This window comes from Artemia sp. Qi Xiang Cuo, chromosome 17 (genome assembly GCF_049724085.1).
Source record: "Artemia sp. Qi Xiang Cuo chromosome 17, ASM4972408v1, whole genome shotgun sequence".
NCBI lineage: Eukaryota > Metazoa > Arthropoda > Branchiopoda > Anostraca > Artemiidae > Artemia > Artemia sp. Qi Xiang Cuo.
The window spans coordinates 40512543-40538676 of NC_142810.1; the positions used below are offsets into that span (position 1 = coordinate 40512543).

The 26134-nt window shown below is 38.0% G+C and overlaps 1 protein-coding gene across 1 annotated transcript in view; it reads left to right on the forward strand.

The window, feature by feature from the left end:
* l(2)k05819 (transmembrane protein 94-like protein l(2)k05819) overlaps positions 1-26134 on the forward strand; it is a 259706-nt gene that overhangs the window by 155530 nt on the left and 78042 nt on the right. Inside the window, exons 7-9 of the mRNA XM_089102832.1 lie at positions 1765-1971; positions 20210-20498; positions 24789-25029. Coding sequence (XP_088958958.1) covers positions 1765-1971; positions 20210-20498; positions 24789-25029 — 737 coding nt within the window. The remainder of the gene's footprint in view (positions 1-1764; positions 1972-20209; positions 20499-24788; positions 25030-26134) is intronic.

Consider the following 26134-nt stretch of genomic DNA (forward strand, 5'->3'; position numbering starts at 1 on the left):
CAAAGACAAACTTATATGAGCGAGTTTTTCGAATTCTCTCGGATTTCATGCACTTCCTAATCATTGAACATAGATCGTTCGGGGACACCTCATCGAGAACATGTCTTACAATACCACAATGAATGGGGGTCTTCAGCCGAGTATCAGTGTCTGTAGCACTGTTTAGCGCTTTAGCAAGAGACTTTGTTGTATCTTTGCCATCAAGTATCTCGCGACACTCTTAGCTAAGAAGCCTCAGGTTCACTAAATGGGTGCAGCAATCACCAGCAAGGCCCTCAAGATACTTCTTGTACCTGTCGGGCTTTTTGAGTCCTTTTGGAGATTGTTTGACAATCACAGAGTAAGAAGGTCTTGCTATATCCGGAGGGTTTTTTGCATTTGCACCTACAGTCGCACTAGCCTTGTTTTGTGCCGATCTGAAGAAGCTTAGGTGGTTAATAAGCTCGTCCACAGTAGAATGAAGCTCATTGACCTGGCGAGTCAGTGTGGCTGTGACCTCCCCTGAGTATGGGTACCACGTCAGGCTCATAGATTACAAACTTGGAGAGGACTACTTTCTTCTCGTCACAGGTCCGGATGGCTCTTATCAGATCAGAAACCATGTTCTTGGGCTTAACACAATCTGTAGAATGAGAAGACATAGTGGCTAACTGCCATAATTAATCCTTTGCCTTAGTCAGTATATCAGCTTTGAAATACTGTACTGCCTTCGCCACTATTTCGTCATATTTGTTACCCGCTTTGATTACTCGGAAGACGAAGTTTAAAATCGGGCTGTAAACCAATTCTGGCTTCACACTGGTCATTTCTCTTTCGGAATGAAATGACATCTGACACACTAAGCCAAATCAGTGGTCGCTCAGATTCAGATGCAAAATCTCAGAGCGAAGTTCAATCAGAGTGATCGGGGTTTGAGCAAATAGTCATCAGCGAATACCGAAATCACCCAGGAAGAAGAGAAGTGTAAGGACCCCCTCAGCTGTTCCGGTAATTTGCGGGTAACTGAATACCAGCGGGTACAATACGGCACTTCTGGGGGGTTCCTTGCCTTCTTCTGCTTGTTTCTAGTAAAAAATCAGCACCTTAATGATGTGGGAACAAAGATGGCGCTATATGAAATTGGTGATATAGATGGCGCGCCAATGTACGCGAGAAAAGACGGGGCTGGTGAAAATACCCAGAGAGAAAGACCAATTCTAGGAATTGGAGAAGATCTCTCAATTTATATATATATATATATATATATATATATATATATATATATATATATATATATATATATCTCGAGCTTTTCAAATTAGAATATTGATAATCTACCTCAAATGTATCCCAATTCATTTCTGGTTATTATTAGAAAAACTTATACATATATATATATATATATATATATATATATATATATATATATATATATATATATATATATATATATATATATATATCTCGAGCTTTTCAAATTAGAATATTGATAATCTACCTCAAATGTATCCCAATTCATTTCTGGTTATTATTAGAAAAACTTATACATATATATATATATATATATATATATATATATATATATATATATATATATATATATATATATATATATATATATATATATGTATATGGAGTCTGGTATGTCAAGTGCATAGGTTTTTCTAATAATAACCACAAATGAATTGGGATACATTTGAGGTAGATTATCAATATTCTAATTTGAAAAGCTCGAGAACTTTGACGCTTCAAAGCTCTTAGATAGCTCAGGTTTATTCCTTTTAGGCGATTCTTTACGTAGTCAATTTGGCGAGGTACTTTTATATTAGTAAATCCATTGGGACATGCAGTTGGATAGATTTGTTTTTGATGCAGCCAGTGGCGGCTACTCTTCCATTGACTCCAATTGTGTTTCCTATACTGTGGCGTTTGATGAATGCTGCTGGCCTAGCTTGGATATTGGCGCTTTTCTACACAGCGCGAAAGCAACAGGTGAACTTTATTACAATTTATGCTTTATTTTTGTAATAGCATCGGTTTTATGTATGTTACCAAAATTTGTTTTTATATAAAGACATTTACATTTCTTTCCTCTCGGGCTGACCCCCAACTCTTCCTTAAACTTCCTTACCAATGTATACCATTTCATTTCATTTCATGTTTACATTTCTTGCCTCTGAGGCCAAGACCTTCAACTCTTCCTAAAACTTCCTTATCAATGTATAGTATTTTATGTCATTTCATATTTACATTTCTTGCCTCTCAGGCCAAATCCTGAACTCTTCCTCAAACTTACTTACCAATGTATAGGATTTCTCGGTTAGGTGCCGTATAGTTTCTTTGTATTTGGGGCTTCTACAGACTTGACTGACTGCCTAAATGGGAGCCCATTCTCCAGAACCTAGTCGGACATTTGATTTCAAATGAACTTATATAGTTAATTTATATGACTAAAGAAAAACTATGGACCTTATACATAAACAGCTAACATTTTTTCCAAGAAAAATTAATTTTCTTTAGAGCATTTTGTTTACACTGTGAAATGTTGTTGATAGAATATTACTTTTGTAAAGATAAGGATAAATAGACAGATATCCGTTGGTAGCGCTGAACTTCTCTATGGTTGATTATGACTCCACTCTTCCATTGGCTCCAATCCCGTTTCCTTTCTTAGGGCGTATAATGCATCCGCCTTGGCGTGGATGCTGACACCTATCTGCATAACGTGAATTCAGCACGTGGGATCTGCTGTAATTGATATTTCGTTTTTGTAACCTATTGTCTGTGGGATAAAAAGCCAACAATATTCCTAATATTTGAAATGTATCTAAAAATACCATTAGAACACGACAATGTACTTATGTTATGCATGACAATGTGTCTTAACTCTGTTTTATCATTTTGCTTGTTATTGTGTTCTGTCTGTTTCATTTTATGAATTCATCTCCTTAAAGCTTTTATCTTCTAGTTCTTGCTGGTACTGAAAGTAATCATTGCTGTTTTTTTTTTATTTTCTTAGTTACTCTGAAAGTATTTATAGTTGAAAATATTTTTTTTTAAATTAAATTAATGCCACCTTCTCTCCTCTCGCTGCCACTACCTTAACACAACTACTTTTAAAACAGTGCAATATTCTAAGTTCCACCTGCACAGTATGTTTTACACAATTAGCAGCCATGAGATTGGTCCTTTGCATAATTGTACTTTTACCTTTATAAATTTTCTTAACATTAGAACATATTGCTCTCCCCCTGAGAGAACATCCTCCCGCCACAGGGAATCCACAATTATGGGAGTCATCTTACAAGCAAAAACCTTCTCATTTCCGAAAAAAACATTTATATATAAGTATATAAATTAATTTCCTACTGCAATTTTGTAGGTATAACAATCTAGTCATAACCAATAAAGTATTTGGTTATAGAATGGCTTATATTCTAACCTGGTATTCGCATGACGGTAAGACAGCTAACATTATTGATTATGTTATTGCAAACCGAAGATTGGCAGTATCAATATTATGAACCGTTTTAATCAGAATTCAGAATTCAACTAACAAAATATTTACAGACGCTTGCTTATATACTAGCGATTCATTCTCTTCACTCGGCATGCACTCCTCTGTGACGTTAGCCCGTGAGAAAGGTCACGTAAGCCATTAGAGGTTAAAATTGGTACATAACATTTTGGCTTCATTGGTATGATCTTTACCTTAGTTCCAGGTCTTGGGTTGGAGGTTTCCCACTGAAGTCGGGTTATGGTAGTGTGATTCATGGTTGATGCGACTGGTCGAAGTTCTTCGGTGACGCTAGATGCTTCTTTGCTTATGACTGACTCTTCGCTTGGTTCGAGTTCTAGAAGGTCTTCAAAGTCTTTCGTTGATATAAAGGTTCTCGGTGATGCTGACAAGCTTCGCAACGTTTCGTCTATCTGAATGTCATTGTCTGCAAAATGACCTTTCAAGGCGATGGTTACTGCCTTTCACAGAGTTTAGCCATGCCAGGGGGCTGTGGTTCGTTACTTCCTCAAAATGTAGCCCATACAGGAAGTAGCGGAATCGTGAAAGGGCTTTAACCACTGAAAGACATTCTTTCTCGATCGTCGCATATCGCGTCTCTGTGTCAAGCAGTTTTCTCGACAGGTAGTAAATTGGATGCTCTCCATCACTTAAGGACTTGGACAGTGCAGCTCCAATTGCTAAGTCAGAAGCGTCTGTTTGCAAGAAGAAAGTCTTGGAAAAGTCAGGAGGATACAAAGCTGGGCATGATGTAAGTCTGCATTTCAGTTCTTCCAACAAGACTTGGTGTTTACGCTCCCATGGTAAAATGTCAGGTACCTGTTTCCTCGCTAGTGCACTGATTTCCCTTGTTAGTCCGGCATACCTCTTGATGAGCCGAGAATATGATTGGTCATTCCAAGGAAGGTTCTCAGTGCTTTCTTTGTTTCTGGGCGCTGAAAAGCTTGGATTGCTTGTACTTCGTTCAGTACTGGACTGATCGTTCTTCCCCAATGGTGTGTCCCAAATATTCTACTTTGGTATAGCCAAACCTACTCTTCCTGGTATTGGTTTTTAGGTTCGCCTCGTTCAGACGTTTTACTACTTTGCTCAGGTGTATCAGGTACTCTGCTAAAGTGTCACTGAAAAAGATTATGTCATCAAAGTTTGCTCAAGCATGTCGGTATTCTCTCAATACTTCATCAATCATCCGCTGGAAACTGGTGGGTGCGCCTTTCAACCCAAATGGCATTAAGCGGAACTGGTAGTGACCAAATTGAGTCGAGAATGTAGTTTTCTCGACCGAACTACTTGCCATCTTGACTTGCCAGTATCATTTTTGGCAGTACCGGACTATAATCGAGAAGTACCGGACAGTCCCGAAGTTTTTCAATATTTGATCAATGTGCGGCATGGGATAGGTGTCGAATTTAGTTATGGCATTTATTTGCCTATAGTTAATGCAAAACCTCCATTCGCCGTCCTTTTTTTCACGAAAACTACGGGGGACGACCATTCGCTATGTGAAGGTTCGATAAGACCGTCTTGTAACATGTTATCCGTTTCTTGTTTCAGCACTTCCCTCTATGACTGTGGCACACGATACCGTGGAATTCGAATGGGGTGGTGGGCTCCAGCGTGAATTTCATGTCTTACGTTTGGGGTCCCAAGACTTGTTGACAGAACTTCCTTCTGGGCCATGATATATTTAGGATTTCTTCCCTCGTCTCATGTGGCAAGGCAGGGTTTATGTCCGGCATTACTTCATGGCCCTCTCTTTTATAGGTTTGAATGACCACTGTGTTTTCCTCTTCCTCGTCGACCATTGCGACGAGAACTTCATTGCTATCTCTCTCATCTCTTTCCTCAAACTTCCTTAGGAGGTTGATGTGATAGATTGCTTTCTTTTTCCTTGAGCCTCCAAGCTCTATTTTGTAGTCAACTGGGGAAATAATACGCAGCACCTTGAATGGTCCTTGCCAACGGACATTAAGTTTGTTACTTCCTTCTGGTGATAAAAGTAGTACTTGGTCACCGATGGACAAGGTGCTTGGCTTGTTTGCTCGGTCGTAGTACCGCTTTATTTTTGCTGCTTCAGTTGCTTTTTTTCTGTGGCAAAATCGTATATTTCGGATAATCGCACATGCATTTTTCGAATATATCGTGCGATAATTATTGGATCTTCCCCCATCTTATCTTCCCATTCTTCTTGCACTAGGTCCAGGACCCCGTGAGGATTCCGTCCGTATAGTACCTCGAATGGGCCCAGACAAGGATGAGTTGTTTCTCGATATGCGAATAGTAAGAATGGTATATACTTGTGCCAGTCGTTAGTTGATGTCCCTACGTATTTGCATATTAGAGTCCCGTTGAACCTTTCAGTTTGTCCATCCGTCTTCGTGTGGTATGGACTTGTCCTTATCGGCTTTATATTCAGTACATGGTACAGCTTCTTTAAGACAGGAACTGACTTCCTTGATCTGTCAAGATTCGTCGGGGATTCCATAGCGCGAGACGAATATGGCAACTTTACCTGCAATAACAGGTGATTTTGTTGACTGCAGTGGTATTGCTTCAGGATATCTAGATCCGTTGTCATTAATAACTTTAATCCACCGATGACCTGTGGAGCTTTTAGGTAGGGGTCCTACTATGTCCATGGTGGTTCGCGAGAATGGCTTAGTTATGGTGGGAAGAGGCCTAAGGGGTACCTTTTCCTTTGGTTTGTGCCTGGCGGTCATTTAACGAGCTGTGCATGACTTGATGTAACTATCGATGTCCTTGTAGATTCTGGGCCACCCAAATCGACGTAGAATGCGGTCAGTGGTCCGAGCCTTGCCTAAATAACCACTCATCACGTTGTCATGACCTATCTTGATAATCTGTGATCTATACTCACTGGGAACAATAAGCTTCTTGTTTGTTCTACCAAGATGATCGGTCCAAAATATGTAATAAATTATGTTTTTGAGTAAAACCTGCTTAGGGAGAGAGACATCGAACTCTTGCAATGCTTTCTCCCTTACAAAATTCAAAGTTGGATCGTTTGCTTGGAGCTGAGAAAATGCTCCAAATCTGGTTGTCTGGCGTTCACTGCAGGTTGATATGTTACGGTCTAATTAATGATCCGAACCAAGATTTCCAGCTTGGGTTGTTGTGTGTCTGAAATCATTCCCTTGTTGTTGGGGTCAGACTGATCTGTGGCAGAGAAATGAGGCAGGGTGGTGACCTCTGTCTGAGGGATCGTTTGTCCTGAGCTTAAAACATTGTCACTGATGACATGTCGCAGAGCTCAGAATCATGGAGAACCACAGTCGGCGCGTTATTGAACTCTGGTCCTGAGCTGGGACCACTATAATTACTTAATGATCTCTGTATTGCTTGAGATCATGTAGCCATAAAGGCTTCTTTTGTTTCCGCTTCAGGTAGATCCTGGACGTTAATCGGAAGCATGTTTTCTTCGAATCTCGGAAAATTTTTTCCCAGCTGAATGTTTTGTGGTAACGTGGGGAAGATCCTTGCTTCAATCAGTTCTTCAAGGATTCTTTCTGCGCGATCCATAAGCTGTATTGTCAGAAGTCTGACGGAGCATTCTATTTTGCGGCCCTCCGTCGTAACGTATTTTAAAGTTTTCCCAGGGATGGTGTAAACTCCTTTGACCGTTCTGGGTTTACCATGGTAAATTCACATCCTGAGTTGATCGCTAAAGGTAGCATTTGCCGATTGCAGCGAGCCTTGACAACATATCCTGGCTTGGGGGTCGATGGCCCATTTTTAATACAGAAGACGGGAACTGCCTTCTTTGATCTGTCAAGATTCGTCGGGAATTCCATAACGCGAGACGAACATGGCAACTGATTGTAATCAGTTGCCTTGCTTTAACAAGAACTAATTGAAGCAAGGATCTTCCCCACATTACCGCATAACATTCAGCCGAGAAGAAATATTTCGAGATTCGAAGAGAACGTGCTTCCGATTAACCTCCAGGATCTACCCGAAGCAGAACCAAAAGAAGCATTTATGGCTACATGATCTCAATCCAGACAGAGATCATCAAGAAATTATAGTGGTCCCAGCTCAGGACCATAGTTCCATAAAGCGCCGACTGTGGTTCTTCATGATTCTGAGCCCTGCGCGATCCATAAGCTGTATCGTCAGAAGTCCGATAGAGCATTCTATTTTGCGGCCCTCCGTCGTAATGCATTTTAGGTTTTCCCAGGGATAGGGGAAACTCCTTTGACCGTTCTGGGTTTACCCTGGTAAATTCACATCCTGAGTTGATCACTAAAGGTAGCATTTGCCCATTGCAGCGAACCTTGACAACGTATCCTGGCTCGGGGGCTGATGGCTCCTCCGCCAGATTAGTTGCATATACCCTTTCCCTTTTTAGCTCTTGGGTTTGGCGTTTGCCTCCCCTGCATTCCTCTGTTGTATGTGACGATGAGTTAGGATGATAATAGCAGTGTTTTGATGAGGGCTTGTATGATTTGCCTTCCAGACCAGGAATATGACGTAGATAATTTCGGAGACCACACTGCCTTTCCATGACGATAAATAAAAGTTCAAATAGGGATAAAATCCTTTTTAATAGACAGTGATGATAGAAATTCACAAAAATACCAGATATTTCGGTCACATATACAGTGACCGTCATCAGTAGTAAAACTCAGTAGTTTTACCATCATCAGTAGTCTTACTACTGATGACGGTCACTGTATATGTGACCGAAATATCTGGTATTTTTGTGAATTTCTATCATCACTGTCTATTAAAAAGGATTTTATCCCTATTTTGAACTTTTATTTATAGACCAGGAATCCGTTGAGGTTTGGTGATAGGTCCCTCCGTTTGAATTACCTCCTTTTTCAATGGGCGTAGAGACTTGTCCCAGTCATCGGCCTTTCTGATGCATTCTCTTAGGGTTGCTTCACTACTCTCACCTAAGAAAACCCTTAGGTCTGGGTTAGCAGTTGAAATGAACTGTTCCACTATAATTTTTTCTAGTACCTAATCTAAATGGCTATTCAGGTTAGGTTCTGCCGTTCTTTGTTTTTCTACCTTCTCAAAACAGAGCCATTCTTTGCCTGTGGTAGTCAGGTAGTCCCCGTATTCCGTATAGGACTCACCTGAGCGATTGCTAGCATGTCGAAATCGCCGGAGAAAAGTCTCGCTATTGACATGGAACTTCTTGAGAATTGCTGTTGTGACCTCGTCGAAGTCGCTAGCTTTGGCAGTTGGTAGGGCTGTATAAGCCTGCAGAGCCTTCCCGGAGATGTTTGCTAGAAGCCTGGCCACCCACGTGGCTTGAGGTAAATTGCAGGCAGTCGCAGTTTTTGTGAAAGTTTTCAAGTAGGCCTACACGTCGTGACGGTCGACCTTCATAGACGACCTTCACTACTCTCAGTGACGGTCGACCTTCATAGAGAAGGTCGTGGTTCCAGACTTAGTAGGAGTCCGGATGCTAGTTTCTACAAGCTCTCGATCTTGTTGCATCTCCTTCTTCAGGTCATGTACTAGACACAGCTGGTTTTCTTCGTTCTGCTTCCGCTCTGCCATTAGAGCTTCTCCTAATGCTTTTTGCTGGTTTTCTACCAAAGCTTTTGTTGACTGAGCCACTCAATACTGGAAGGCTTCAATTACCGACTTCAAGATAGTTTGGTCCATCCTCAGCGTCGTCTCTAGATATTCCCCATCAGAACTGTCCTTGGTTCTTGACCTTGTGTGGTAAGGAACGAAGTGAGTCTTTGGAGCTCCTGCTTCCCTGAATTGCTTTTTCGTCTCCTTGTTGTGCGCCAGCGCAAAAACGTAGAATTAGAAGGGCTTAACTTATGGACGTCTAATCGCAATGAACCCGGAATTAGAACACGAAACCGTAAAACAAGAAAGAAAAAAAAGTGAAAACAAGAGAAAAAAAGAAGAGATTTCTTGTTCAGAAGTGAACCCGAAAAGAGAAATTAGAACGAAAAACTTAAAGTTAATTTCTGTTCGGAAGTAAACCCGTAAAGAGAAATCACGAAAGAAAACAAGAAGGAAATTTCTGTTCGGAAGTGAACCCGAAAACAGAAATTAGAACGAAAAAAAAAAATGGATTTCTTTTCGGAAGTAAATCCGTAAACAGAAATCAGGAGAAAAAAATTAGAAGGGGGTTTCTGTTCGAAAGAGAGCCTAAAAATAGAAATCAGAAGAACAAAAAAAGTGGATTTCTGTTTGGAAGTAAACTCGTAAACAGAAATCAGAAAAATAAAATAAAACGTGGTTTTCTGTTTGGAAGTAAACTCATAAACAGAAATTAGAAAAAAAAATGTGGAGTTGTGTTCGGAAGTAACCCCGTAAACTGAAATCAAGAAAGAAAACAAGAAGAGAGCTTCTGTTCAGAAGTGAACCCGAAAACAGAAATTAAAAAAAAAAGAGATTTCTATTCAGAAATAGAAACAAACGAGAGAATTTTCTGTTCGGAACTAAACCCGGAAACAGATATATAAAGTAGTCTTTCTGCGGAAACAGAACCCGGAAAGAAAGAGCTCACCTTGGGAACGGAAGCCTCCGCGGGTCACCAGATATTATGATCCGTTTTAATCAGAAGTCAGAATTCAACTAATAAAATATTTACAGACACTTGCTTATATACTAGCGATTCATTCTCTTCACTCGGCGTGCTCTCTTCTGTGACGTCAGCCCGTGAGAAAGGTCAAATAAACCATTAGAGGTTCATATTGGTACATAACAATCAATACAAAATACTAGGTTATATAGAAGCGCTGATATTGAGGTTAAAAGTAAAGATCACAATTTAGTAGTTTCTAGGAAGCTCAAATTTTGGAAGGGTAATTAGCTTCTGGGAAGCTATGACGATGGTAGACTCCAGGATGAGAATTTAAGAACAGCTTTTCAGGAACAGTTGAATACAAAACTGGAGAGTTTAAACTTTGGCAACGTAGAAGATGAAGGAAATAATTTTAGGGAAATATTTTGCAAAACTGCTGATGATGTCTTAGGGAAGAAAGTTAGGAACGCAGCTAGGAATATTAGTGAAAAAGGCTTTATGTTTAATAGAGAGGAGAAGGGGCTTCTAAAATGATCATAAATGTGACAGACCATATGAAAAAAAGAAGAATGTAAAGAAGGTGGAAAAAGCATTAAAATATGAAATAAGGAGGTATGAAATGGAGGCCATGGATAAAATTTCTGGGGCTAAATAAAAGTTCAAATAGGGATAAAATCCTTTTAATAGACAGTAATGATGATAAGAGTGATAGAAATTAACAAAAAATACCAGATATTTCGGTCACATTTGCAGTGACCGTCATCAGTAGTAAAAATCACTGATGAGTTTTCAGAATTGACGAGTTCTGACCGTCATCAGAGTAAAAACGGCTAGTGCCCTTTTTAATAGTCGAAAGTGATTGGAGGGCAACTAACCCCCCTCTGACGCCCACCTTTTCCCCACACACATCCAATCAAAATTTTGAGATAGAAATTTTGTTCAACGTAGTTGAAAGTTCTAGAAATTAGGTCTTTGAAGATGGCAAACCCCCACAGCCCTCAGGGCAAGGATTTTAAAGTTATGCCCTGGGGACATATAAGGTTTTTATTTATAGAAAGCGTTGTCGTAGAAACTTCAAAAAGGGCTCATTCGATTGGAAATTGGAAAGGCTAGTACCCTTTTTAATAGTCGAAAGTGATTGGAGGGCAAGTAACCCCACTCTCACGTCCACTATTTCCCCAAACACATCCAATCAAAATTTTAAGATAGCCATTTTGTTCAACGTAGTTTAAAGGTCCGGAAATTATGTCTTAGAGGATGACACTCCCCCCCCCCCCCCCGCCACAGCCCTCAGGGCAAGGGTTTTAAGTTTTGCCCTGGGGGCATATAAGGTTTTTATAGAAAGTGTTGTCGTAGAAACTTCAAAAAGGGCTCATTCAATTGGAAATTGAAAGGGCTAGTTTCCTTTTTAATAATCGAAAGTGATTGGAGGGCAATTAATCCCCCTCTGACGCCCACCATTTCCCCAAACCCATCCAATCAAAATTTTGATCTTGCCATTTTGTTCAACGTAGTTGAAAGTTCTGGAAATTAGGTCTTTAAGCATGACAACCCCCTCACAGCCCTCAGGACAAGGGTTGTAATTTATGCTCTGGGGGTATATAAGGTGGTTATTGACAGTGTTGTCGTAGAATCTCAAAAAGAGCTCATTTGATTGGAAATTGAAAGGGATAGTGCCCTCTTTAATATTCGAAAGTGATGGGAAAGCTTTAAACTTTTATAATAAAGATCGATGTGGGTACAATGTACTATTATTTTTTTTTTAGACCAGGGCACTTCGTATCGAAGGATTTGTCGTAGAAACTTTGAAAAGGGCTCATTCAATTGAAAATAGAAAGGGCTAGTGCCCTTTTTAATAGTTGAAAGGGATTGGAAGGCAACTAATACTTCTCTCACGCCCACCCTCCCATTTGCCCATTATCTTTAAAAACTAAATGTTGCCTTAAGATTAAATCAAAATGCACCGTGATAATGCTAATTCCCAATAAGGCATCTCAGCAGTATCCCAAAAACGACTGAGGGTATTATGTTCAAACTTTCGGGGCTACTTCTGCTCTTAAAATTTAACCAAATCAAAATAGCGTAAGTGTATCTAAGCAATCAAAGAAAGTAAACAGATTTTTTTGCGAATGGTATCAAGTTTTCCGTTTCAGGTCAACTAGAGGAGGTATGAAACTAAATTAAACTCTGCTATTTGTGTCCAGATTTTTAAAAGGGTGAAAAATTTTCTCCAGCGTACAAATAGCAGGCCAAACTATAAAGTCTTAAAAAAAAACGAAAAAATTTAAACTATTATTTTCTTTTTTCCCTTAAAAGGCTATGTCAATATAAAACGAACAGAAATTAATTAAAAAAAACTTTCCACAATATTAGTTTTTCAAAGAAAATTAAAGAGCTCCATTAAACCAAAAATTAGTAAAAATAAAGTGAAATAATCTTCCAAGCGTGAAACTACCACAAATCAGCATCGATAAGTAAATGAAACCCAAAACGAACAGAAATTACAGTAAATAACCGAGTCAAACTCAAAACGAGCAGAAATTAACATGAGTAGGACCCAAAACCCCTTTTCCTTCCCCAGGCCAGAACATAATTTGCACTTTACTAAAAAAAAATACAAATGAATGTTCATTGTCAGTTTAATATACGTATACTGATATTTATTAATCAAAATGTTAATGTTATTTGATTTATTAAAGTTATAAAAGTAAAACAATTATATTTTTTTCAGTTAAAAAAAAGACAAAAAATGGCGCAGCTGAGCTCACGCAAGAAGTAAAAAATAATAAGGATGATAAATGAAAAAAGAACAAAACATTGACAGACAGTAAACCATAACAACAAAATAAGCACAAGCAACTAAAAGCAATACTCCAATGACCGAATCCCGCGAGCAATGGTGTCTGGTGGGAGTTTTGCGAGAATTAGCTCATCGTCAGACCATTTATTTTCACTCCAAAACTATCTCTTGCCGTATTCAGAATGTTCCTGTGGCGTTTCGGTAGGGCCTCAGACACGAAAATGCTCCACTTGTCAAGTATAGTTTTGCTCTTGAAAAATTTCCTTGCCATTTCGTTGTTTCTCAGTTTCACAATCACCGATGCAACATCTCTTTGACCTTGTGCAGTAGAATTATTTAAATGGTAGCGGTAAATACTCTGAAGGTCATTCCGCGAAAAGCCAGTGACTCCCATATTCTGTGTTATGATAATCACAGTTGTTGCTATCAAATCTTCACCCGGTAACTGCTTGACACTTTTGAAAACTAGGCTATGTAGGAGCTTTTCTTGTTCAGAATCATCTATTCTACTTCCCATCGGTGCCACATGATTTTGCAACCCTTGAATTTGTGCTTTCAAAGTTTTGTATGACTGTAATATGCTCTGAAACTTTGGTGTAAACTCAAGGGACACTGAGGCATGGATTTCGCTTATTATCGTCTCTCATGATTGCTTTGATGAATCCCCACTTTTCTGTTGTTTATCCCCGCACTTTTCTAAAAGTTTCTTAGTAATTTTTTCCTGCATTAATTTTTGAGTTCTTGCAATCTCATCCTCGCTAGCAACAATTCTCTCCGACATAATTTTTAGTTTTTTACCTGTTGGAGAATGGGTTTTTGCGGAATGACCTTCAGAGTATTTACCCCTACTATTTAAATAATTTTTGCCTTCAAATCACTTTCAACTATTAAAAAGAGCACTAGCCCTTTCTATTTTCAATTGAATGAGCCCTTTTCGAAGTTTCTACGACAAATCCTTCGATACGAAGTGCCCTGGTTTAAATAAAAAAAAAACAAAAAAAAACAAAACAATACATTGTACCCACATCGCTCTTTACTATAAAAATGTCAAGCCTTCCAATCACTTTTAACTATTAAAAAGGACACTAGCCCTTTCAATTTCGAATCGAATGAGCCCTTTTTGAGTTTCTACGACAACAGTCTCAACAAACACCTTATATGCCCCCAGGGCATAAATTACAACCCTTGCCCTGAGGGCTGTTAGGTGGTTGTCATCCTAAACGACCTAATTTCCAGAACTTTCAACTACGTTGAACAAAATGGCAAGATCAAAATTTTGATTGGATCTGTTTGGGGAAATGGTGGGCGTGAGAGGGGGGTTAGAGAGGGGGCTTTCAATAAAAACCTTACATGCTCCCAATAATTTTTAGTTTTTTAGCTGTCGGAGAAAAATGTTGTTAGCGAGGATGAGATTGCAAGAACTCAAAAATTAACTTCGAAAAAATTAACGTAGAAACTTCGAAAAGGGCTCATTCAATTGAAAATAGAAAGGGCTAGTGCCCTTTTTATAGTTGAAAGTAATTGAAAGGCAAAAATTATTTAAATGGTAGCGGTAAATACTCTGAAGGTCATTCCGCGAAAACCCATTCTCCGACAGCTAAAAAACTAAAAATTATGTCGGAGAGAATTGTTGCTAGCGAGGATGAGATTGCTAAACTCAAAAATTAATGCAGGAAAAAATTACTAAGAAACTTTTAGAAAAGTGCGGTGATAAACAACAGAAAAGTGGGGATTCATCAAAGCAATCATGAGAGACGATAATAAGCGAAATCCATGCCTCAGTGTCCCTTGAGTTTACACCAAAGTTTCAGAGCATATTACAGTCATACAAAACTTTGAAAGCAGACATTCAAGGGTTGCAAAATCATGTGGCACCGATGGGAAGTAGAATAGATGATTCTGAACAAGAAAAGCTCCTAGATAACCTAGTTTTCAAAAGGGTCAAGCAGTTACCGGGTGAAGATTTGATGGCAACAACTATGATTATCATAACAGAGAATGTGGGAGTCACTGGCTTTTCACGGAACGACCTTCAGAGTATTTACCGCTACCACTTAAATAATTATACTGCACAAGGTCAAAGAGATTTTGCATCGGTGATTGTGAAACTGAGAAACAACGAAATGGCAAGGAAATTTTTCAAGAGCAAAACTATACTTGACAAGTCGGGTATTTTCGTGTCTGAGGCCCTACCGAAACGCCGTAAGGGCATTCTGAATACGGCAAGAGATGGTTTTGGAGTGAAAATAAATGGTCTGATGATGAGCTAATCCTCGCAAAACTCCCACCAGACACCATTGCTCGCGGGATTCGGTCATTGGAGTATTGCTTTTAGTTGCTTGTGCTTATTTTGTTGTTATGGTTTATTGTCTGTCAATGTTTTGTTCTTTTTTCATTTATCATCCTTAACATTATTTACTTCTTGCATGAGCTCAGCTGTGCCATTTTTTGTTTTGTTTTTTTTACTAAAAAAAATATAAATGTTTTTACTTTTACAACTTTAATAAATCAAATAACATTAACATTTTGATTAATAAATATCAGTATACGTATTTTAAACTGACAATGCACATTCATTTGTATTTTGTTTTTTGGAAAGTGCAAATTATGTTCTGGCCTGTGGAAGGCAAAGGGGTTTTGGGTCCTACTCATGTTAATTTCTGCTCGTTTTGAGTTTGATGAAAAGCTCGCTGGCTCGCTGATTTTGAGCGCAGCGCATGATTTGCTTTGTTTATAGATTTTGGGAGAATTTTTTGCTTCTTCAAAGGCAAGCTTTACTCATTCTCCCGTTTTTGCGATGCTTCCTTTATATTAACTTCATATAATACCAAATTTTTTTTCAGTGAGCCTAATTTCCTCGTGATCTCCGTAGCAGAAAACAATGAAGTTTTCTCGGCTATTGCTATCTTTAACGATCTGCAGGATCGGCCATAACTGGAATCCTTTGAAATGAGCTAGGGCTAAATCAAACTGTTTGAAGGCATCTTGAAGACAAATCGAGAAAAAAAAATTAAATCACTTTTCTCCTAGTGAGTAGGCCCACGGATGGCATTGGCAATCACCTTCGTGGTGGGTGGCATGATGGACCGTGGAGACCTGCAAACGTTTATTCCATCGTACTCCGGAATCCACAGCAACAGTTATAATATTATTTAATTATCCAAAGCAAATTGTTCACAGCGATATACAGTATTGTACACGAATCTCACAATCTCTAATTTGCACTTCACTGAAAAAAATATAAATGTTTTAATTTTATAACTTTAATAAATCAAGTAATATTAGCATTTTGATTACTAAATATCAGTAGCATATATGTATATTAAACTGACAATGCACATTCATTTGTATTTTTTTCAGTAAAGTGCAAATTATATTCTGGCTTTGGGAAGGCATAAGGGTTTTGAGCCCAGCTCATTTTAATTTCTGCTCGTTTTGAGTTTGACTCGGTTATTTATTGTTATTTCTGTTCGTTTTGGGTTTCATTTATTTATCGATGCTGATTCGTGGTAGTTTCACGCTTGGTAGATTATTTGATGTTATTTTTGCTCATTTTTTGTTTAATGGAGTTTCTTTACTTTTCTTTGAAAAACTCAGTTTGTGGAAAAAATTTGATTAATTAATTTCTGTTCGATTTATATGGATATAGTCGCTTCAGGGAAAAAGAAAAAAACACTTTAAATCTCTTCGTTTATTTAAGACTTTATAGTTTGGCCTGCTATTTGTATGCTGGAGAAAAATTCTCAGCAATTTTAAACAACATACACCCTTTTATAAATCTGGACACAAATAGTAGTGTTTAATTTAGTTTCATACCTCCTCTAGTTGGCCTGAAATGGAATACTTGATACCATTTGGAAAAAAATCTGTTTATTTTCTTTGATAGCTTGGATACACTTACGCTATTTTGATTTGGTTAAATTTTAAGAGCAGAAGTAATTCCGAAAGTTTGAACATAATACCCTCAGTCGTTCTTGGGATACTGCTGAGATGCCTTATTGGGAATTAGCATTAATACAGTGCTTTTTAATTTAATATTAAGGCAACATTTAATTTTTAAACATAATGGGCAATTGGGAGGGTGGGCGTGGGAGGGTGGGCGTGGGAGGGGGAGTAATTGCCATCCAATCACTTTCGACTATTAGAATGGGAATCAGCCCTTTCTATTTTCAATCAAATGAGCCCTTTTCGAAGCTCCTAAGATAACTCCTTCGACATGAAGTTCCCTGGCCTAAACAGCAGCAACAAAAAAATCATACATTACTCCCACATCGATCTTTTCTATAAAAATGTTAAGCCTTCCAATCACTTTCGACTATTAAAAAGGGCACTAGGCCTTTCGATTTCCAATCGAATGAGCCGTTTTTGAAAGACATAAACACCTTATATGCCCCCAGGGCATGAATTACAACCCTTAACAGCCCCTAAGGGCTGTTAGGGTGGTTGTCATCCTCTAAGAACTAATTTCCAGAGCTTTCAACTACGTTAAAAAAATGGCTATCTCAAAATTTTGATTGGATGCGTTTGAGAAAATGGAGGGCGTGAGAGGGGCGTTAGTCGCTCTCCAATCACTTTCAACTATTAAAAAGGGCACAACCCCTTTCAATTTCCAATCAAATGAGCCCTTTTGAAGTTTCTACGGTAAAATTTTCAATAAAAACCTTATACGTCCCCAGGGCATAACTTACAACCTTAGCCCATAGGGCTGGGGGGAGGGGGGGGGAGGGTTATCATTCTCAAGGACCTAATTTCTAGAGCTTTCTACTACGTTGAATAAAATTGCTATCTGAAATTTTTGATTGGATGTCTTTGGAGGAATGGTGGGTGTGAGAGGGGGGTTAGTTACCCTCCACTCACTTTCGACTGTTAAAAAGAGCAATTTCAATTTCCAATCAAATGAGCCCTTTTTGAAGTTTCTACAACAAATTTCTATATAAACCTTATATGTCCCCAGAGCATAACTTACAACCCTTGCACTGAGGGCTCTGAGGGGGTTATTATCCTAAAAGACCTAATTTCCAGAACTTTCAACTACGTTTAACAAAATGGATATCTCAAAACTTTGATTGGATGTGTTTGGGAAAATGGTGAGCGTGAGAGTGGTATAAGTCGCTCTCCAATCACTTTCAACTATTAAAAAAAGGGACTAGCCCTTTCACTTTCCAATTGAATTAGCACTTTTGAAGTTTCTACGACAACGCTTTCAATAAAAACCTTATATGCCCCCAGGGCATAACTTAAAACCCTTGCCCTGAGGGCTGTGGGGGGGGGGAAGGGTTGTGATCCTTAAAGACCTAATTTCCAAAACTTTCAACTACGTTGAATAAAATGGCTATCTAAAAATTTTGATTGTATGTGTTTGGGGAAAAGGAGGGCGTGAGAGGGGGGTTAATTGCCCTCAAATCACTTTCGACTATTAAAAAGGGCACTAGCCCTTTGAATTTCCAATTGAATGAGCCCTTTTTCAAGTTTCTACGACAAAGTTTTCTACGAAAACCTTATATGCCGCCAGGACATAACTTATAACCCTTGCCCTGAAGACTGTGGGGGGAGTGTCCTGCTCAAAGGTATAATTTCCTGAACTTTGAACCGCGTGGAACAAAATGGCTGTGTCAAAATTTTTTTGGATTTGTTTGGGGAAATGGTGGGCGTGGGAGGGGTGTTATTTGCCTTCCAATCACTTTCGGCTATTAAAAAGGGCACTAGCCATTTCAATCTCCAATCGAATGAGCCCTTTCTGAAATTTCTACGATAACGCGTTCTATAAAAACCTTATATGCCCCCCGGGCATAGCTTACAACCCTTGCCCTGAGAGCTGTGGTGGGGGGGGGGGAGGTGTCTTTCTGAAAGACCTAATTTCCAGAATTTAAAACTACGTTGAATAAAATGGCTACCTCAAAAATTTGATTGGATGTGTTTGGAGAAAAGTTTGGCGTGAGAGGGAGTTTAGTTGCCCTCCAATCACTTTCGACTATAAAAAGGGCTAGTCTTGAATTTCCAATCGAATCAGCCTCTTTTGAAGTTTCTACGACAACTCTTTCTATAAGAACCTTATAGATACTGAATAAATACTTAACATCCTGGCTACATAGGCTGTCGGGGGGCGTCCTCCTTAGAATCATAATTTCTATCGGGAAATTAATTATGATAGGCAAAATGACTAAATAATATTTGCGACCGAATGTTTTTCGAGAAAAGGCTTGCGTGGAAGGGATTTTAATTATTCCCCAGTTACTTTCGGCTATTACAAACAGCAAATGCCACTCAAATTTCCAATTGAATGAGCCATTTTCGAAGTTTCTACGACAATTCCTTCAATACGAAGTGCCCTGCTCTGAAGGAAAAACAATAAATAATACATTGTGCCAACATCATTCTTATATGCCCTCAGGGCATAACTTAAAACCCTTGCCCTGAGGGTTTTGGGGGAGTGTCCTCCTCAAGAACATATTTTCTATCTGGAAATCATCTACGCTGAACAAAAGGGCTATCTCAAAATTTTGATTCGATGTATTTGGGGCAATGAAGGGCGTGGGGGGACGGGTTAGTTGCCTTCCAATCACTTTCGACTATTAAAAAGGGCACTAGCCACTCCGATTTCAAATCGAATGAGCCCCTTCCGAAGTTTCTACGACAATTCCTTCGATACGAAGTGCCCTGGTATGGAAAACAAAAAAATAAATAATACATTGTGCCTGCATCGTTCTTTACTTAGGCAGTGCAATTGCGCTGCCTATGATTAAGTATTCTCGATGTTCTCTCATATTATCGAAAACCTTAAAACTGCTCTTTTTTCTTTAAAGTTATTTAGAGATGAAATTTGACACAAATATACTTGCCCACGGGACACAAAGGACTACTCCCCTCCTCACGGAAAAATTGAATTTTTCTCCTAAAACACAGTTTTGTCGTGTTTAGCTCCTTCTCCTCCCTAATAGGGAAGCTTTTCTTTATTACCCCGGACGTGGCGAGTTCGTTTGCGATTTTTTGCCACAATTTTTGTTTTTGCACCCCATCGTCAGTAGAAATAATAAAATGTTATTTCAGATGCTGGGTAAAGGTCCAGCAGGAGGAAGGGTCTTTTCAACTTTGTCCTTGCGGCTGACAATTAAAGTTCTCAAAGTTCGAACATTTGTTATTTCTGCCATCTTGGCAATTTTTATTTCGTACTACTTTTATTTCAGCTCATCCTAGCACCTGGCCGTCTGAAGCCAACACAGCTGCTTATGTTCCTCCTCCATCCCATTTTGTTAAGAACTCCACTCTTTACTCCTTATGAAGTTTTAGCTCCATTTAAATATCGTCTTAAACCCTCTTTCTTCTTGATTTGAGGACCTCCTCCCTTTGTAGATGTTTAATAAGTGGAGAAGTTTTATCTATTCAATTTCAGTTTACCGACGACCCCTTTGAGGATGCAGCAGTGAGCCCTCATCCGCATTGGACGCTATTTGCCAAATATGAGGCGCTAAAGAGATACTGCATGAGAACTTTCAGAGGTAGGGGTCCCTCCCCCTTCAGGACACAGAATCTGCTCCATACTTTTGGTCGAGTAACTGCTCTATGCTGCTTAGATAAAAAGGGTATACTTTCTTGGCCAAATCCAACTGCAGAAAAAATATTCTTTTTAACGACTGGTAGGCATGATCGTGAAAATGAAAGAAAGAAAAGGCATAAGCAAGGTAAGCTTTTCCTCGCTCCTTTAGTTGAGGCCTTGCCACTTATATGTTTTCAAACGTAATGATATTTCTTTTTTTCCTGATTAATTTTTAAAAAATCTGAAAGAGACGTTTTTCAAAGAAAATAAACAGCAATTCAAAAATCTAAGCCAAGCAGAAATGGAGTCCTTTGATAGTTCAAACTTTTAACGACTAGAAATTACTATCAATGAATCACACTCACTGTGATATTTGGTTAACGTCGAGAATTTGCCCAATCTATGCAGAAGACATTGTCTGGAGGTAGTTGGGGAAAAGGAAATTTCGAGTTTTTCTGCTACTAGCAATATTATTATGTAACTGCCGTTCTAATAAACGCGTATTTTCGATGTGAGATCTACAAAATCCCCCTCTTTAAGCTGAGATCAAGTGTTTCGACTCGACAATTGCCCAAATTGGAGTAGTGTGGTACCCTGCATCCCCAAAATAAGTAAGTTTTTGTATTATTTTGTGAATGATTTGAAAATCTTGATGAGCTTTTTTTTTCTGTACAGCTTGTGATGATGTTTTGCGGAATGGGCTGAAAAAGGGCCAAAAAATATGGATATAGAACACTGGTAGGGCCTCATTCGATTAGAAATTGAAGATTTTATTCCTTTTTTAAGGCCGAAAATGATTGGAGGGCAACCAGTCTGTCATCCGTGATATTTTCTGCTACCCTCCTCCCCTCAACCCCCTTGATGTTGGGTAAAATTTCTTGGTGTTGGGTAAAAAATCTTCTTCGGCTTCTTCAGAAATCTTGCCCTATTCATGAAATTGAGATACATATTGCTCTTGGTTTTTATTGTGCTAAGATCTGCCAAGCTCTAAGATTTGCGGAAAAAGTTGCGGTGACAAATGAAATTCAGAGAGGAAAGAAAATAACAAAATGAAAAATAAAATCAAAAAAAGGTGAAAAACGAGGATTTTGGTCTTAGAATGTATAAAAGTTGCAGTCCCAGTTCGAGAAATTTACACCGGCACTCAAGTCCCCGATTGATAAAAAAAAAAACAAAAAAACACTCAAGACTCTCCGAAGCGTGCCCCATGCGAAGCTTTAGTTTCCTATTTGGACGGATAATGGCCCTCATAGGTGGGGTGTTTTGATTGATATTTGGTTTCCTAGAAAAAACTTTTTCGCAAGTGAGCTAGCTTGTCATCGCGCAGGCATTGTTGATTCATAGTCGTTTATAAATTTCGCTTTAACAATTATCTTTGAAAATCCTTTGCTACCCCCAACACCACATCTTTGAATACTCTAAAGGCTTCTAATATCCCCCTTTCTGAGTAAAAAACACATTTTTCAAATGAATTCGCTGCACCAGATCCTATTTTAGAATCTAATTTTGAATCCGAACTTGAGTTTTATTACGTTGTTACAATGCAAACCGCACTAATAGAAGTCTCTAAGCTGAAACGGAAAGCTTTTTTTGGTATAGATAATACCAGCGTACTACATGTTATGCATGGAGACTATTTGCTCATGTCCCACCAAGGCCTACATATGCGGAGGATTTTCGACCCTTTTACAATACTATCCCAAAAAAGGCAAATCTAACATTCAGTGTTCGGCGTTTAGGCCTATAGTAATCTCACCTACGTTCTGTAAACTTTTTTAGCTGTTTTTTGTTAATGAATTAAAGGAGAAATGTAGTGTTCGGCCATGTTTGTTTGGTTTTCCGAATAAAATGGGGTATGCTGATGCACTTAGTACTATAGATCATGTCTTGATGGAAGCTTAACTTGTTTAGAAAGTCTCGTTGTAGCTATAAATGATGATAGGCGCATATTCGACTCATTGGTACACGGAGCCGTGCTCTTTCGTACCGCAAACAGAGACTTTCATCCCTCTGTTATTCGGAACTTACAAATAAACTTTGGTTACCGTTTACCAATTCATCTAATTTAACACATACTCCACGAAAAACACTCACTTGTCCAAGTTGCCTATCGAATGATCTGGATAGTTCTGTTTCTATTCATGACGGTACGCTCCAAGGTGCTTATGCTTCGCCTACTCTATTTAACAACGGTGTCTTGACGCTCAGTCAAAATGCGTATTCTCGTGCATTTAGGTAGCAGCAAACGTTACATTTGTTTGTTATGCGGATGATGTCCATAATCTTCAGCATACTTTAGAGTGAATATGCTAAACTTGGTTTGGAATTTAACTTGAAAAAAAAACCGATTCTTTTATTTAATTGAAGTAACTCGAATCCTACTCCGTCAGTCCAGTTGGGATGTTCTTTAGTAAAGCCAGTTAACAACTTGTTTACTTTGGTCTTCCAATCGGGCCATCCTTAAAACGAACCCAGTTGCTGCTGACATCATACCTTGAAAAACTGTAGTGCGTCTTATGCCTCAGCTGTTCGAAATAAATAACGTTTCAAGCGAATAATCCTTGCTAAACTGTACAATTCAACAGCACTACCACATTCCCTATACGCAGCACCATTTTGGGATATTTTTATACAAACAGGTAAACGTAAACTCCGTTCAGTATATTTCAAATTTATAAAATGTTTACTTCATTCACCCCCTTTGGCTCAAAATTCAGCATTAATCCGCAATTATAAAATTGCTGACCCAGAAATAGCTCTGAATAATAATGACCCGGAAATAATAAAAACAGTTTTCATTCGTGGTATCCCGTTTTTACACACTGTTGTTGAAAGTTTTATGTATGAGACAGTTATTCAGTCTTTAATAGGCAGTCTTTGTTAATTGTTTGGATAAATGTTGTGATGTTTTTTATTGTCCTTTTTTTCTTTTTCTCTATTTTTTACTCCGTCTGTGTGTACTTTTTGTATTGTTTGGCGGGATAGAAATAAATAAATACAGGATAAAAAATTGTTTCCGGGAAAAAACTTTCTTTCGTATTTTACAGAGTGTAGTATGTAGTATATAAATGAGTAAAAATTTCAGGAATAATCTAAGATATCAATTTCCTAAAATATTTGCAAACTAAAATCCTCAAGCCCGAGTACTTTCTTTAAAATATCGAATGAACTTTGCCCGGGAAGGAATTGTTTTCTTTAGTTCTAACTTGAATGTTTTAAATCGATTTCTTCCTTTTAAAGCTACTAGACGAAAGCTATTTTTTTTTACTTTTTTTTACAGTTGAGAAACAAACTCTTAAAAAAAATAACATTTATGAAAATTTATTTACTCTAATCATTGTAATTACTCCAATTCCTGCATTGATCAAAATAGGAGTATATCAGCAGCTTCGCCATACCGAAAACAGAATAACATCTTTAAACTGAAGAACTAAACTTTTCTTAACACCTAACCTAGATGTTTTGCTTATCTCCAAATTTTGCTGATATTACGAATTTTGCTTATCATCTAATTGGTTTACGATATTTAGCTTATCTGTGGCATACTCTTTAAGACATATAGAAACAGCAATTTAATATTCCCCAAAAAATACAGTGTTCCCGAAAATTCAATGGTATTGTTAAAAAATGCTTCTTCTAAAAATGTATGTTTATAATTTGTATTTTAAGAGTTCCAATCGATGGTTGTGTAAATGTCTGATTTTTATCTGCTTATGATTTATTGATAAAATTATTTAAAAATTTAATATGTAAATTGAATTATTATTCTAAGTTATTACTAGTCTTTCAACCTATAATATTTAGCTTCAATAATTTCATTGGACGTAAATAAACACATATATTACATAGTAGCCTACAAAATTTCCTATTACATATTTTGACCCGCAAGCAATCCCACAGAAAATATTGTTGTTTGAATTCTAAAGAATCATTGAGCAAAAACTTCAACTGTGTGCTGGAAAACAGCTCTTGCTACTTACTTATTCCTTGCGTGAATACTTTAGACGGGTAGAATTGAAATATTTATATCCACTTTTCTCAGGGGTGTCGTTTGGGGGTGGCAAAGGGGGGCAGTTGCCCCCCCTCAATAATGTGGAGAGAAAAATATTATACATCACATGCCCTTTGACTATCCAGATATGGACCCCTCTTGCCCCTCCAATAAAAATGCTGGAGATTCGCCTCTGACTTTTCTATATTTGATGTCGTTTAATTTGCATATTTTTCTTACTGTGTAGAGGCTAAAATACACAGTGAGTTTAATGTTCGTTATTTTGAAATTTCATTTTTAATTTCTATACCCGAATAAATACTTATGAACTTTAAACGCTTTTTTCTTGACTTCTTGACATAATGCTAGCTCATCAAAATTAGAAGCGTCATTATAACTTTAAAATTCAAGGAAGTTCACGACTTTAATCAATTATCTGTTTAGGGACAGAATATGGAACGCAAGTGGAAGTCCTTGACTTGACTCATGACATAACCAGTCCATTTAGATTGCAGTTTGATGACCAGTCTTGGAAAAATTATGTCAGCAACTTGAAGCCACTTGGTCTGGGGATCCTCTTAAATACTTGTAACAATGAGACACAGGAGCACTACTCACACTTTTCTTCGCATATAGCCTGTGAATCAATGGAAGACGAAAATTCGGTTCCAGTAATCAATAGACGGTATGTTTGGGGCTGACAAGTACGCTGGGTAATTTGCTTTGTAGGCTTCTAACTTCTCCTATATTGATTTTTTCTAGATTTTCTTACAAAATTCTGATACATTGTTTCATATAATTGACCAACTTCTGAATCTTTCCAAAACGTTCCCTAAACTCCCCAAACTTGTACTAGCCCCCTCCACTGGACCCAAAATAAATATCTGTATACGCGTCTGGTTTATGGTGCGGATAAAATATTGTATGGGATACCTCACTCTTTGATTGAGATATTTTCCATCTTTTTTTAGTGTTATGTTTTAGATTGTGTCTGTCTCAATAATGAAGAGCCCTGATTTTCGTTAGTTTCTCAGATTTCTGTCTTTGTTTTGAACGAAATAATAATAAATAAAGAAAAAAAGAAATACAGAAAAAAAGTGATAAAATGCACCATAGTACTCACAAACAAGAAAATAGAAAATATCAAGTAAATCAACTAAACAAGACAAATAGTTTCACTTAAAGAAAAAAAATATATATAAATCATCGTTCGGATTATCTGAACTTCTAAACATAACTTGACTTTCAATTACTTGACTTTCGCATTTGGATTCAGTGACTGCTTAAGTATGATTGCAGATTGAAGTGTATGTATTGTTAAAGATTAATCAATTTTACCCTCGTATGATACGCAATAGCTGATATTTGATTGACGTGTAATTGAAATTTAAGCTGTACGTGCCGCATCACGATATACAGCTGTCACGATATATGTATGTAAACGCTGCTACGAATCTATAAACATCCATAGAGACACAGAATTTCTAAAATTAAAGAATAAATAAAATTGACTGAGGTATATAGACATCGTTATAGAGAATATTCCGCCACTTTGGGCTTCCGGAAAAGATTATTAATATAGTTGTTGCTTTATATGATCATCTAGGTGTTGCACGAATCGACGATGGAGACCTGATTGAATGGATCATCCAGATCTAGTCCGGTGTACGACAAGGCTGTATCGTATCTCCTATGTTCTTTACTATCGTCATTGACTACATATTCCAGATGTGTTACTTTGTTAGAGGGATACAGTTGAATGATCTTGGGTGGTGACTTTGCTGTTGACG